General features: G+C 34.6%; 1 protein-coding gene across 1 annotated transcript in view; it reads left to right on the top strand.

Annotated features, from left to right (window-relative positions):
- Positions 1–11,505, top strand: part of LOC149563653 (pyrophosphate--fructose 6-phosphate 1-phosphotransferase subunit alpha-like) — a 74,649-nt gene extending 63,144 nt beyond the window's left edge. Inside the window, exons 8-19 of the mRNA XM_089826814.1 lie at positions 2,948–3,001; positions 8,253–8,333; positions 8,447–8,540; positions 8,656–8,729; positions 9,017–9,127; positions 9,242–9,286; positions 9,379–9,435; positions 9,524–9,628; positions 9,732–9,848; positions 10,230–10,333; positions 10,777–10,942; positions 11,048–11,505. Of these exons, the coding sequence (XP_089682940.1) occupies positions 2,948–3,001; positions 8,253–8,333; positions 8,447–8,540; positions 8,656–8,729; positions 9,017–9,127; positions 9,242–9,286; positions 9,379–9,435; positions 9,524–9,628; positions 9,732–9,848; positions 10,230–10,333; positions 10,777–10,942; positions 11,048–11,176 (1,137 nt within the window). The 3' untranslated portion in view covers positions 11,177–11,505. The remainder of the gene's footprint in view (positions 1–2,947; positions 3,002–8,252; positions 8,334–8,446; positions 8,541–8,655; positions 8,730–9,016; positions 9,128–9,241; positions 9,287–9,378; positions 9,436–9,523; positions 9,629–9,731; positions 9,849–10,229; positions 10,334–10,776; positions 10,943–11,047) is intronic.
- Positions 11,506–16,395: the final 4,890 nt, after the last annotated feature.

Genomic DNA, 16,395 nt, shown 5'->3' with positions numbered 1-16,395 from the left:
CTCAAGGCTATGATATATCCTTAGGCTATGTTATGCAGATGAAGATAACTTTGGGGGAGGATTTTGCTATTATAAACTTGTTTCAGTGGATTCTGCTATTTATATTTTTTATCAATGTGTTAATTTTCAATATTATCTGCTTTTTATATTTTTAATTTACATTTTAATCTTGAGAATCTAGAAGTAATAACATTTTAATAGTTTAATTGTTGCTATAATATCATTTTTTTCATTAATACCATTTTAATATTTTTAAAAATAATTTAATTACATGTGGTATAAGCTATAGCTGTATTAGGCAGCGAATTTATGATTCCCTATCCATTTCCATACAACATAGCCGAAAAGTTAAAACCAATTCATTTTACCAATCCTCTAAAATATCACTCTGTTTGAAAGTATATCTTCTCCTCTGTATACTGAAAATCCCATCATCAAATTTCTTTTGATTCTTTTAAGCCAATAAATTTTGTAAAGCACAAATGTTTTGTAACTTTGTAAAGTTGCTTCCTACATAAATAGTAGCAAGACAGATTAGCAAAAATGATGCTTATTTCCTTTTCCCTTTGTACCAAAATGTTTAAACTTCTGAATCCAAAAGTAGAAATTCACCGATCTTATGAGATTTGGCTGCTGAATGATGATGTGAAAAGTGATATATGGATATTGAGAATCAAAATCAAAATTTCTGAACTCTTTCATCTAGCATTCTTGAGGCACATATTCCTTGGTTAGATGTGAGATTTTAAGTGATGGGACATTTTGAGGACAAAACCTCTTGCTTCCAGCTATGCAGGTACAGCTCCAAAAGGGGCTGTCCCTGGGATGGCCCTATTAGAATATCATAATGTTTCTTTAATGGTCATCTTAGTTAGTCTTTAGTTTAATAGGTAGTTTCTCTTTCTCTCTTTAGTTCATGATTGTTTCTTGTAGAAACATCGTCTTTGTAAATTTATAAAAGGATCTTTCATCTCCTTTGTTTAATAGAACTACAACAACATACTTTGTTTGGGATGATGGTGCATCACATACCCAAGTACTAAAAGATAAAAAATAGAAACCCTTAACCTATGTAAAAGAAGGACCCACCAAGGCTCTCCAAGTCTACAAAAAGCAGAAAAATGCTTTCCCACTCATTCGAAATCACTAATAATAAGTTGCAAGAGGAAGGGGAATAGGAAGAATAAAATAACTAGCACCAGGTTGCAGACCAAATTGCCTTCTTTCATAGAAGGTTGAGTTTAAACTACACGAGAGCCCATGGTTGCATCTATGCTCTGGATTGTTCCAGGGGTTTCGTCCTGAGAACATGAGGGATTTTTCACAGAGAAGAAAGTATAAAATACCAAGTTGCATAATAATCATCCCCTGATTCCCATTGGCCCACTTAAATAAAACTCTCCATCAAAAAGCTGTGAACTTCTCAAATATCCTAGATTTAAGGTGACTTGCCTTGAGCATTAAGTTTTCCATTAATAATTAAAAATTCCCTTCATGAATAGTTATCAAGTAATAATCATTTGCAACTCAAATTGGCCACTTGAATGACTGAAAAATAGGACTTAAGTGATTCAGAACTGATTGTTCCCTTTTATTAATTTGTTACTTTAGCCTTGGGGGAACTTAATTAACACAAATACATAGCAATTTCATTATTTATTATCAACTGCACTAGGAGAGGCGATATTACAAAAACAAAACAAAGAAAGACAAAATCAAACAAAAAAATCAAGGACATGTTATATAACTTGTTCCTCGTCCTCTTCTTTCTTCTTCCTACTTCATTTTCCTTCACCTTTGTCTAGCTTTCATTTTGCTGAGCCGTTTTTGCTTGCAAAATAAAAAATCTGAAAATATAAACGAAAACACTATAATAATAGTGGATAACAGGGCAATTAGAACATATGTTGCAACTTGCAGAACCTTGTGTATCCTTTACAAGACTTTATTAGGGTTATTAATTTTTCATAGATTCAGAATGATTTTTTATTAAATATTGGGATGTGCTTGTGTGGTGGATGCGAAGATGTCTCTGCGATGTTGTGATGCCCTGGCAACCATCCTGAGCAGATGTCCGATAAACTACACAAAAGCATTTGGGGTCCCTAGAGTGCCCCTGGACCCCTGAAAAGAACAAAATCTTTGGGGATACATCTTGATCTCAGGAAATACTGACAAAAACACATCTCATGAATTTGAATGACCACCTTGAATTGATTGAATTGAGGTGATGTCAATAGGCGTGAAGCATTGGGACCTACCTAGAGGTCATCCGTCCAATCCTATTGTGAACATCAAATTTTTTTCTCAAGAATAAATTGACGGACCAAAAGATAGAGGCTTTTCAGTTAACCAGGAAAGAATTGGGTTAGGGTTAGCAAAAAATAAATATTTGAAAATAGATAAAATTCCCAACACTGAACCAGAAACTTAATTTTTGACTTAAAAATTGCAATCTAGTCTTGAAAAAATTACGGGGGTTTCATGATTAAATTGGGATTTTTTAGTTAAAAAAATTGCACTGACCTGTTTGGTAAATATCTCAATTTTTTAAAAGTAACTCAGTAGGGTGAGCAGCAATTTCTTGCAATTCAAAAATGATTTTTTTCTTCTATGGTATTGTGGCCTAAATGCACCACTTTACATGGAGTTTCACTCAGTCATTCCTACATATCTTGCTAACTGATTTTCAAACCTTCCTCAATTAGTGTGCCTAATGAATCATTCCTTGTGGAGGTATCATATTTGTAAATTGCTTATATTTTCTCCATGTTTCATGCGAGATGTGATAACTGCAAGTTTTTGACCTATACCGAGTGAATGTGAGGAATAAAAGTATTGAAGAGATTTTTTTCCTTTTCTCTGAATTATACAATACATTAAGATCATTATTTGATGTCAGCCCAGAGTCTGATTAGTGATTGATTCTGTTGATTGAAATGGGCAGGTGAATGCACAGCTAATCAGCAATGTCTGTACTGATGCATTGTCTGCGGAGAAGGTGAGATTTATTATTTATTCTTTGTTGACTGCTTGTTTTTTCTAAGAAAATTCAATTGAAAAACTTTCTAATTTGAAAGTGTGAGGGTATCCTCTTGTGTCCTTGATATAGCTTACAGTTTCACAAAGTGTTTGTTTCTCAGTGTGAATGTTTTGTCTCCATTTTGTCATGAATTATGACCTTATGCTGTATTTGAATGGCATAGAACCCTTCAAGATTATCTCAATGGCAATGTTATTTAGGTGCATTTTCTTATGAGTTATGGCCTTGCTCCAGTATGCATGATACAAATGCCTTAAAGCTGATTAGATCCAATAAAGGCCAATGGTTTTGATTGAAATGCTTAAGATGTGTTGGAAAAGCAAGTTATTACTTTTAGGAATACAAAATTTTCAAAACAAGAGAAGACAAAAGACTTTCTGACAATCTCAGAAGCTTCATTGCTTTCAGTACCTTTTCCTACATATGTTCATTTTGTAATTATTTACTCTACTCATTTGCATTTTCTAATCTACAAGATGAATAATTTCACTTTTAAAGAGCAGTTAGATTCTTTCAATTTCTATGTTCTTTCTATTAAACTGTGGATACCATATTGCACTCAAGATGTTAAATGCCTGTTCTTGATGAAGTCAAATGGGTTTATGTGACATGATTCTATTGTTTCAGTCTTTCACTAAGTGTGCAGCATGAATGATTAGTTGTCACATATTATATGCCAGCATTCACCAAAAGAATGTAATCTGTTTTCCCATTGGATTGGAATAGCAGATTGTGAGAAATGGGTCAGGTTGCATGCCAAAACTTAGATTTTCAAGATCACAAATCTGGAGTTTTGCTTTGTCTTGTATGGTATAGCCAACAATAGGAATCATGGTTAATGTTGGTTAATTAATAGTTCTATCTGGGAACCTTCAGAACTACCTGATATCTTATTGCATTTCAACTTGCTTCTTTTATTGGGCTTTTGAAATGATGAGTATGGCATGTTCTCCATATGCAAGAAAACTGGAAATGGGCACTCATAGATGTGAAAGCTAAGTAGGTTATCAGAATACTATAGGAAATCCTACAAAATTGTTCCTGGGCTTCAATTTTCAATTGAAAGTGTATATGATTTCTATTTTTCTCTTTAATGTGAACTACTTGGTTGGTTTCTGTAATTGTTTTATTTACACTAGTACTTTTTGTATGTCACTGATCATGCTTTCTGAGTTTGATCGACTTATTTTGTCTAGCCATGGTTGTTATTGAAACTTAAAAAATCTGGAATTGATTGTATTAACAATACACATTCTTAAATAGAGTTTACAACATTAATTAAAAAACAAAATTGTCTAAATAAAGACATCTAAAAATAGACAAAAGTAAGAAAGCCAAAATGACCATTGACTAAGGTTCTAGAATAACGAGTTAAATAGAAAGAACCTAGGATACTAAAAATATTCTAACACCCTCCCCTAATGGTCATTTTGTCAACTACTTTGCTGAAGATTCTACATGTCTTGTGGTCATAAACCCTTCAGAACATTTTGCTGTTGCTGAGACCCTCCCTGAATCTGTAGAACGTCAATGACCAAGAGTAGTAAAAAAACAGATAAGGTTGTTCCTTTCTTTAGAATGATTTGCAACAAAAGACAAGAGCGTGCCACAGACTCTGTTGCTAAGATGAGTCTACCACTAACCCTCCTAGAATTTCCAAATTCTTGTACAAAAGAACATCACAAAACATCCAACCTGATGTTGGATAATGAAGTTGTCCTTCCCTGTAGACAGAGACACATAGTGAGAAGTTGAGAACACTGCCATGATTTTGTGGAAAATTTGACAAACCCTCCAAACTATTGTGGATGAGCAGGATGTCCCAATATAGACTGCAAGATACCATGATTTGTAAATTACAAAGCATCGTTTTTATTGAAAAATGGTAAAAATCCTAAATCAGAAATCCTTGACAGAAATTCCCACGTGAAGTTCGCGTATCACAGAAACCAAAAATGATTTTTGAGGAAATAATAGACCAAAACCAGACACAATATTTGAGGTGCAAATTGATCGAAACCAAACACAGAATTTGATATATGTATTGGAGAATGCAAACAGATAATTTTTGAGGAAAAATTATTAAAATTGTCCTATAAGGGAGTCATACCCCGACAAGCTTCCACTCTGATACCACGAAAATTTTAATAAAGGAATTGATTGTATTAACAATACACTCTTAAGTAGAGTTTACAGTGTTAATTAAAAATAAAGTTGTCTAAATAAAGTCTAAAAATAGACTAAGCTAAGAAAACTCAAAATAAAGCCTAAATGACCATTAACTAAGGTTCTAAAGTAACGAGCGAAATATAACAAGAACCTTGGATACTAAAAATATTCTAATAAATATGATTTCCCTTTTGTTCTTTTTCTTTCTCAACACAGCAGGATCAATATCACTGTTAGTAACAGAATGGCATGCTGTTTGGCCAAACAACTTGAATTAGAATTTCACAAGTCATCTGTAGACTGTTGCAACTTCTGCAATCTCATGGGTGGTTGCAGTCTCCCCACTGGCTATCTTATAGCATTACCATGTCTTGAGGTAATGTCATCCTATCTAGAGACGACGAATTTCAATCTCTCCTGGCATAGTTGATTTCCTACTAGCATTCTTTCGAAGTTAGATACCTTAATCTAAAAATGGTTGTGAATCCACATTTGGAGGAAGTGCCTAAAGCATTAATTTCATGTGGAGGATGTTCAGAGTGCCTGTGAAAATTCCAGAAATTGGTATTTGTATCAAGTCTTATGTGATATTATTAACTTGCTAAAACTCTATAAAATGGAGTAGTGAACTTTCTAGAGAACAGAAATCATGCTTAGACCTTGAGCTTGTTTAACCATTTTCTCTGATACCAAGATAACAGAAGTTAACTGTTATATTATCTTGAGAACTTTTGTTCAGCCCAGAAACATAAGATTGTTGCATTTTCAACATGAGAATGCTTGACTGTCTGACAGTCTTAATTCCTTAGAACTAGAAGAACGACAGATCCCAGCCACCTTCTTGATTACTGTAATATGGAAATCTTATCATTACTGTGTATCATTGTTCTGAGATGGACATAGCTTAAAGTTCTGTTAGGACTACTTAAGGCATAATAATAAGTTGCAAATTGAATTGGCTTGAGAGAGAAAAAAAAAACCCATGGTGAAGGAAACTCATTTTGATAGGGATAATACATAATGAATTCTTTTATTGAGGATCCTTTCTGCCATTAATTCTACTTAAGTGAGTGCTTCTCCATGGAATTATGATAAGAGCTCAGGGAGCCTAAAATTAGCAGCCTTAGGCATGATCCACCCTTTGCAATTTTGATGAAGTTGGCTCAAAACAATTTCCTCTTTTATTAGAGAAGAGGCTGTCAATCCATTTCATAAATTACATTGGTTGCACTATGGAAATCCAAATATGATTTTGTCTTTCTTTGGAGGTGTTCCGACCAGCCCAGGCCTAGAAGGACCAACTCCTCTAGTAGGAGGAGAAATCACTGATGTTATGTAGCTTTCAAGTTTACACATATTTTACAAGTACTCTATCTATCTATCTAGTAAGTAGGGCGAGCACCTTCAGTTGTGAGAGAAATCAATAATGTTTTGTAGTGTAAATTTGCAAATATTTCACTAGTGACCATCCAAGATGCAATGTGCTGAATTTCCAGTGAGAATTCTCCCTGTTTAAGTTTTGGAGTTTTCTAGTATTCTTGTCCTCCAAATGTTGCCTTCTAAATTTTTTTGGGTCTCTTTCTTACTCTGTATATCTGTTGGGAATGGGAAAAAATTTCTGAAACTTGGGGACAAGAGGGGGATTCAAATAAATTAAACAAACTAAAGGTTACCGAAGTTCCAAAAAGTAAATACGATGTGCTGAATTGATGAATTTGCAGTGACAGTCTCCATCCCCCTCCCTCCCACCTGCAACCCACCTTCAAGCTTTGAGGTTTTTTATAACATATCGATTTCTTTGAAAGTTAAGTTGCTGGAAAGGGTATGGGCATGGGTCAGGCAAAATGCTTTTTTGGGTTTGGCTTTGTGTGTTTGTGTATGTAAATGTATATATCTATAAATTTATAGATATGAATATATACATATACATATATGTATATATATGATATACACACCAAAAGAATAATTTGTTTTAAAAAGAAATATACATCTCCATGTTATTATTTATTCATATCCTTGTTAAAGCTGCTTTCTTGGAATATGACCTTAATTAGAAAGGTGATCTAGTTAAGGTCCTATTCCAAAAATGAGCATATTTTAAAGAAATATACTGGGTGTGTGGCTTTTTGAGAAATGGCATATGGTTGTTTATTTAAAATTCTACTTCTCAAGTCTTCACACATGGATAGCTAGCTTCACTGTTATTGCTATTGTAGAATACTGATTTTAGGACAACAAATCTTTTCTTTTTGTATAATGTAAGTGTATGCATGGAAGCTGTTGTCTGGAACCAGGTTTCTTTCTTTATTTTATACTGTTTTTATTCTTGTAATTTACTCTTATTGGGACCCTCAAACTGTTAGAGACATGGCGCTGCAATAGTTTTTTTTCAAATATGCAATGAATTGGACAGGATTCCTGGAATATTCAGTTTTTTAATTAACAACTGGTCCTTAAAATAGTTATTTTCTTCCTCATTGATAGAGTTCATGCCTGATGGATGCACCTCGGGATGCTGTGGGTGCACTCTGGGTATGTGGGCCTGTACCCACAGCACACCTGGCCCGCCTGGGATGCACCCTATGTGCACCCACAGCATATCGGGGAGTGTATCCGTACCCATGCGAACCCAATTGGATGTGGGGGTACTTCCTGCGTTCACTGCAACTGAGCTTGAAAGATTACCTTTTTGAAATGAAGCAGGCTGTGGAGAGGAATGCCATGTGGATCTACATCTATATATAGTATTTATGTGCACAAATTTTGAGAGAATATTCCTTTTTGTGCAATATATGGTCCTTTTTCTGTTGCAATTGTGAAAAATTGATCAACACAAGTGTTTTATTGCCAACATTTATATCCAAACACATCTCTCTCTGTGCGCGTCTGTGTGTGTGTAGATGATAGACGTATGCATTTTCCTATGTATGATCATCATTTGTCTGTTACTATCTTAGGTTTGTTCATTCTAATATGCAGAACATGTCATTAGATGCTTTGAGCATAGAGCTAAATTTTTTATCATTTTATTTTTGTGCAGTATTACTATTTCATTCGGCTAATGGGCAGGAAAGCTTCTCATGTTGCTTTGGAGTGTGCTCTGCAGTCACATCCTAACATGGTACTTTAAGTAGTGTGGGCATTTCTCCAAAACATGTGATATAGTTTTCACGAATATGATCTGATATTTTTCTTTTACAAAATGTAACATCGTAAAATTTTGATTTTGTGTAGGTCATCCTTGGGGAGGAAGTGGCCACATCAAAGACGACACTTTTTGATTTGACTGCACAAGTTTGTGATGCTGTCCAGGCCAGGGCAGAGAAAGGTGGTTCCTATTTTTCTATACTGTTGTAGGGTCTTTATGTTGATTTCTGAATATGGCATTATTTCTGCCACGCATTGTTTTGCCATATAATTACAGGAACATTTTTTATTGTCAGATAAGTATCATGGAGTGATCCTTTTACCTGAGGGTCTTATAGAGAATATTCCTGAAATCTATGCCCTATTACAGGTAATTGTATCGCATCTTATTTTCGATGTAAAAGCATTGGTTATGCAAAACGTACAAATAATGTAATCCCAATTCCATTTTAGCTCATATTGAGAGTGACTCATATAAGAGCATTCCTGTTTTAAGCCTTCTTATGTGAATCACCCCTTTGAATACATCATTTTTAGCAGGAATATTTTAGAAATGAAGCATGTGCAGATGTAGGTTTCTTGTATGGAATTAAATGAATCATAAGAACAATTATTGGCAATACCCTTATTTTTACCTGGTTTTATGTAAATTATTAGGAAATCCATAGTTTGCATGGCCATGGCGTTCCTATTGAGAAAATTCCATTGCGTCTTTCTCCATGGGCATCTGCGTTGTTTGAGTTTCTACCAGTTTTCATCACAAAACAGGTTTTAGTCTTTTCTACATTTCAATGCCATTAGTCTATATATCGAGGAACACCAATTTTTAACAGGTCAATTTTTTAAACTAATGCTTGCCTCAATGTTCTAAAATTACAACAGCTTCTCCTCCATCCTGAATCTGATGACACAGCACAGTTATCACAGGTAATAATTTGTAGTCAAGTTATATTCTGGCACCAAAAATTTAGCAAATATAGAACTTATATTTTTTTGCATTTTTGTTATTGGATATGCAGATTGAGACTGAGAAGCTTATGGCTCAGTTGGTGGAGACAGAAATGAACAGACGACTGGTACACAAACATTTGGTGTGGTTCACTGATTTTTGGAAATGGTGTTGTGGTATCTTGGCTTTAACATTCTTTTCATTGAATTTTGCAGAAATCTGGTGAATACACTGGAAAGAAATTCAATGCTATTTGTCACTTCTTTGGCTATCAAGCTCGAGGAGCTTTACCATCGAATTTTGACTGTGACTATGCATATGTATGGGAGTTATTGTTTGCATCTTTTATTTGGTTTATATTTCTCCTTACACATATAGACATGTAAGTTTGTAACCTTTCATCATTGTTATAATATGTTGCAGGCTCTTGGTCATATTTCTTATCATCTCATAGGGGCTGGTTTGAATGGTTACATGGCAACTGTAACAAACCTCAAGCGGTCTGTATCCGAGTGGCAATGTGGTGGTGCTCCGATGACTGTATGATTTAGACTCACTCCCCACCCCCCCCTATTAGTATTTGGCTAGAAATTGAGCACTGCAGTTTATAAACATTGTATAGGAAGCTCTGAATAAATTTGCCCGCACACTTCAGACTAGCTCTAAATGTAATGATGCACATGTGAATCTGTATGACCACTTTTCTATTTATATATTTAGTTAGTGGCTTTGATTTATTCTGTGATGCTTTATGGGAGATAAGTATCCTATTTTTTCTGGTTCTAATCTGTTCATAAAACTTAGCTCAACTAATTTATTACTATGGACAAATATATGTTGGAATTGGAAATGTGGTAATATGTTTTGACTTTTTTATTCTTGTCTTTATGTGATAATATGATGTGGTTGTCATATATTCAGGCAATGATGACTGTGAAGAGATGGCTACGGGGCCCAGGTGTGTCTCCAATAGGGAAACCTGCTATTCATCCTACTAAGGTGGATTTGAAGGGCAGGCCATACGAGTAAGACATAAAATCCTGCATATGGATTGGTTTTGTTCAGTCATGTCATTTAAGATGCCTTTTATTAGTTTGCAAACTGCAAATTGTTATGTAAACGAGACTACTGCATTTTTTGATTTGCATAGATTTGTTCTAATGTTCTATTTGTTATGATTTGATAATGATGAACTAATTCAAAATTTGTATGTAAACTATAAGAATTTTTTACATTTTAATGAAATCTTTATGTTGTGGGATGGCGGGCCATGTATTTTGCAATTTGGAGTATTTTTGTATACAAATGGGTTTCTGGTATCGACATCTGAATAACAAATGCTATACTCACATGCTAATTATTCAGTGAGGGTCGTTAGGTGTCAAACTTGTTCATGGATATACTTGTCTTTTTGCACTTTCATAGAAACCGCAAATTGATATACTTGTCTTTTTGCTGTCTTTGACAGGTTGCTAATGCGCAATTCAACAAGATTTTTGATGGATGATATCTATAGGAATCCTGGTCCTCTTCAATTTGAAGGTCCTGGTGCAAACATAAAGACTATAACACTATCTGTTGAAGACCAAGATTATATTGGTAGAATTCAACTGCTGCAAAGTTACCTAGACAAGGTCAGCTTAAAGTTTGATCAGTAATTCAAACTTTCTCCAAATACATTTCACTTGTATTTTTTTCCCTTTCTATGAATGCTTTCTAATGGACTAATACCCACTCAGGTGAAGGAGATGGTGAAACCTGGATGTCCAGAGGAGGTTCTAAAAGCTGCATTGAGTGCTATGGCCTCCGTGAGTGATGTTCTAACGGTTATGAGTGCACCAGCATATAGAAGTCTCACACCATTTTAATTAACTGAGATTGCTTTGTATGATGCATTATTTGCCGTGCAAACTTATTCTTGTTACCTCAAACATTCACACAATAAAGAATGCTCACGGCAGTTGTTTTTCTCCTAGCTTTCTAATCAACAAGCTGAAATATGCATCAGAGGAGCTTGAGTGGGCGCACTTTGAACGGGTCCCAAATTATTGCATTCTGCAGTATAGGAATATTTTACGGTATTGTCATTTATTAAGATGTAGCAATAAAGAAGGTATAATCAAATTTCAGATGTAATGCCGTACGCTTCAGTGAAGCATGTATGATTTTATTTGCATATAGGATTTTTTTAATTTCAGGGAAGATAGCAAGAATACTAGGATTTGAGATAAAAAGGATTTAAGATGAATGTTTTCCTCAGAGATCAAGATTTATGGGTTTTAGCATTCATATTCAAATTACTTGTATTAGGATGGTTGGGATGTAACAAACAAAGACGAGGAGCCTCATTAGGCTCTACTTGTATATTTAGTGTTATTAGAAGGTAATGGTATAGCCATTGCTCAAGGGCTCTAATCGGAGATGGGTGATTTGGACCATGCTAAGCACTCGGACACGGAACTTTTCCTATGAAGTTGTGTACCCTGAGGATGAGCGATGGTGATGATTTGGTTGGGTATTTGAATAATTTAATATTGTTATGATCTAATTGCAGTATTTAGGAGGGAAGATGGAAGAAGATTGATGCATAAGCCATGTGTCTGTCATATTTTTGAGACAATTTGATAATGACCATTGAAGCATTGTAAAGAAATTAATTGTTCGATAAGGTTATTTTGTTATACCCTCATAAGAGATGAGGTAGGAAGACGTTAAATCGATCAAGAATGGCTTGGCTGTTTGTGCAAGATTGAAGAAGACAAGGAGGACAATAAGAAAGATAAAAACATGTCTAAATATCATGGGAGATCTTGTTAGGTGAAGGACTATGTTAAGATAGATTATTTCAATAGAGACTTCAAGGACAAAAATAAGAAAAAGTTTCGAGAAGTGAGAACTATGATGGTAAGATAGACTATTTTAAAGTCTTTAAGGACAAAAATAAGAAAAAAGGTGACGCTAACGATGATTCTTATATATTTTCCCAAGAAAATGTTGTAATGTCTCCTTTTTAAAATAGAGTTGGTAATAAACAATAATAAAATTAAAATATAAGAGAATTAAAAAATTAAATTATAAATATGAAAGAATAAAATTAAATATAGTTTGATTAAATTTAAGTTTAATAAATGAGAATGGGAAATATTCCCATGTGCAATTAGAATTTATTGAAGTAGAGAAGAAACACATTTGATCAAAGAGGAGATTTACAATCTCACATTTAATAGAACAAAGCCAAAAGATTTATACATTGCTCAAAGCATCACACATGCACATGCACACACACAACATACCCAACCACACATTGACACAACCCACACCCACACCCACAACCACACCCACACCCACACACACACCCATACCCAAATACAACAAACACAACACGCACCACGCACACGCACACGCACACGCACACGCACATGCACACGCACACGCACACGCACACGCACACGTGGTACCCACATGTTGAAAGGAATGCAAGGATGGAATGACCTTTTAGCGAACAATGTCAAGGATACATTTTGCAATTGGAAAAAAATGGATAAAGATTCCCAATGGGTTGGTTTCAAGAAGGCTACTCTTGCAATGACAAGTTGGCAAATATGGGAAGATAATCAAAAGAATTCAAAGTGGGTAGAACCACTATCGAATGACTACATGGTAAGATACAAATAAGAGTACGAATATGTAAGCTCCGAAGCACAAAAGTACTCAACAAGAAATGTAGGATGTTCTCATTATGGGATGATTAAATGTTCAATTGTTGGTGCCCCCTTATTAAAGGTAATTTCAAGTAAATTGATATTGAGGGTGACTTGCATGTTTTTTTAAAAATCAACCACCTAACAAGAGGGATGACCTTACACAATCACAACTTGAAGGTGCCAAAGAAAACAACACATTAGGAGGGGTGCTGGCTTTACAAGTAGACGCCACTTGTGATACACAAAGAACACACTAATAATAAAGGTGCTGAAAAATGTGAATTTGAGGAAGTTTAGTTTTATAATGTTAAACTTCTATCTAGGCAACACATCATAAGATCCCCATTGCAAGGAGTAGCAGCTCAAGAGACTCTATTTGGTCAACTATCAACATAAGGGCTAGAGTGTTGAGAAAGCTATGTATTGTCAATTAAAGATTGGAGAAAAGGAGGAGCAACAATCAAATGAGGATTGTAATGACTAGAGGGGGGTGCATTACTAAGAGCATGAGTAATATTCTAATGTGCAATTTGATTTACAACAAAAGCATAATCCAAATTTCTAGTAGGAGCTTCATCCCCAATGTTCTTATGTGATCCTCCATTAGAGGAAGAATAAAAAAATTGGGATAGTCAAATGATGATTCATCACTTCCATTGTTCCACCAAGTGACAGTAACTATTATGCCACTGGAGAGAACATTTGGCTGCCAAGTGACTACTAGTGAAGCAACGACAATATCAAAAGGAGATGCTCTCATAATCAACTACTTGAGTCCATGGGGAGAGGAGTGGAGATGACAATGTTCGCCGAAATACATGCGAAGATAATAGTCATACTATCATCCACCCTTATGAAATGACCAATAGAGTTTCTAATGGCCTCAAAGCAAGAGTTTTTCCGCAAGGAAAGATATGGCAACCAAACCCACAGTAGACACACACTAAGTAGTTTAGTGAGGGCATTAAAGAAAACTATCTAGGGTTTGGTCGAGAGAGAGTCCCCCAAACCCACAACTTTCTTAACACTGAATCTTGCTCTGAGTAATAAAAAACCCCTTTGCACAAGGGACAATTTCAATATTACTAGGGACCAAGAGTCTCAATGATTCCATCACCTTGTAATGAAGATCTGGAAGAGCCAAAATCTAATGAATCTACAAACCAACCCACAACATTGGTACTAATACACATTTTCCACCACCTTTGGACCACACATCACCATATGCAATGTTTTGGCATAGGCAAGTGCCATGACCCTGTTTTGACATATAATCCTCAAAACATATATAATTTTAAATATAAATATATGCCTTGTAAGTATTATTCAATAGAAATATTAAATATATTTTCAACAATTTTATCTCAATAATAATATCCTTAATAAATATCTTAATATAAATAGAATACATTTATATTTTAGCGAATTATAATATAAATAGAATGAATATCTATTTTCTATAGAATGAATCATAATAACCTAAACACCAATAATATTTAATTAATAGTGTGAAAGATATTGACTAATAACAAACATTATAACCCTTAATAAAAGGTGGAAAGGTTGCACCTCTTAATTAATTACCACAACCCACGTATAAAGTGGGGGACATTTTGAAAGAAGGGGACACAGGTCGGTTTTCATCTCTTATCATTAGTGGAAGAATCAACTTAGATAGGATAAGCTCGCAGAATGATATAGGTGACCATTTGTTCACGTCAAAATCTTAATACAAATGATCAAAGGCAGGTGGGGTCTCTCATAGGATGTGGGTACTTGATTCCATCAAGCGCTAGAGCATACACTCTCCGACGTGATCAAGACATTGAGTGTCACATTGACAAGAAGGTATGCACACATCATGGATCCCAAGGTCAACAAATAAACCCATGGTCAAAGGATCCCATTAGCGTATGTCACCCAACAAAAAGAAGATTGCACAAGGTTTAATTAAATATTTAAGACACCAAAATAGAGGGTAATTGAAAATTTAGTATTATTCTCACATCATTATGCAATGTGTTATTTGTGTCTTTTATACTGTGATCAATAGATACATAACATACATATAGGGATAGAAATATAGAACAATGATAATTTCTAATAATGACATTTTATGATCTAAATCATAAGAGATAATATATGGATATTAAGATAGCAATATAAATTTTTGTACATTTAATAAATTATCACTTAATAGTGCTAATGTAGAGATTGTGACCATTTCTATATGAATGGCTATGTGCTTGTGTGGAATTCGAGATCATTTCTACATGAGTGGCTAGATGGAGTCCAAGAGGTTAATACAATCTTCGTATGAATGGCTATTGTGCCAGTACAGGAAGTGAGATCCTTGTATGAATGGCTAGCATGCCAGTGTGAGAGATGAGTAACCTTGTATGAATGGCTAGATGAGAAATGGCTCAAATATTTCAATGATATCAACATATGCATATGTGAACCTTAAGGGGTGCACTCTAGAGAAGATGGTTGAATAACTAAGGGATTAGGAAAACCGATTTAGAGATGTCTTTAAGGTTGGGGCTTTAAGTTAGAGGGTAGAGTAATATATCTAGAATTGTTATTATTTTAATTCTAACATTTATTTTGCACATAATCATTGTCCCAAAATAGTAGGGACATTCCACAAGAGGTTGAAATTTCTTCTTTGATGGAGCACATTTGGTAGCATGAGGAAAACTTCATCCACCACCAACAGTAAACCCAATGCTTGGTCTCTGAAAGGGATGTCTTGTAGACATCATTTCAACAAAAACCCTACCCTTAACCATTGTTATCCTTAGTGATTTTCATGTTGTTACCAATGTTATCACGGCTAAACAAACTCCAAGTCAGAATGCAAGAATGTGGATCAATAGAATAATTGATTTACAACACGAGAGGGAAATCACTCTATCAAACACATATTTTTTGAAGCCAACAGGGCAAAATATTATTTGTCAAATCATGCCATTAATCAAATTGAAGAAGTGATTGCATCTACCTCACCTGAAGTATGGCTCTCTGTATGTGATTATGGAAAATGATGTTTTTGTTATGAATGCATGATCATAATCTTCTAGTTAATAAGTGTGATTTCCTCTAATGTGAAATGAAAGTTAACAAATGCCATAGCTACCTTTGATCGAACAATAGAAAGATTCAATTGTAGATATGATCTACATAACAAATCATTCAAGACTTTTAGGAGCTTTTGAAGTGTTTGGTACTTTTTGCAGAATTACATATAAGCTTAGTCAATTATTACACATTTGTTTCCATCATATTTAAATTTTTCTCAAGAGGAAATAGTTGAGCTTCTTGACTAATGATTGTGCAATTCTTTTTTAATTGTTAATCTTTCTAGTTCTCTCTATGTATTT

The sequence above is a fragment of the Cupressus sempervirens genome, chromosome 4 (genome assembly GCF_028749045.1).
Source record: "Cupressus sempervirens isolate cs-2001-9-10 chromosome 4, ASM2874904v1, whole genome shotgun sequence".
Taxonomy (NCBI): Eukaryota; Viridiplantae; Streptophyta; class Pinopsida; order Cupressales; family Cupressaceae; genus Cupressus; species Cupressus sempervirens.
Note: the sequence above shows the minus strand (reverse complement) of the source record. Positions and strands in the feature narration are given on the sequence as shown.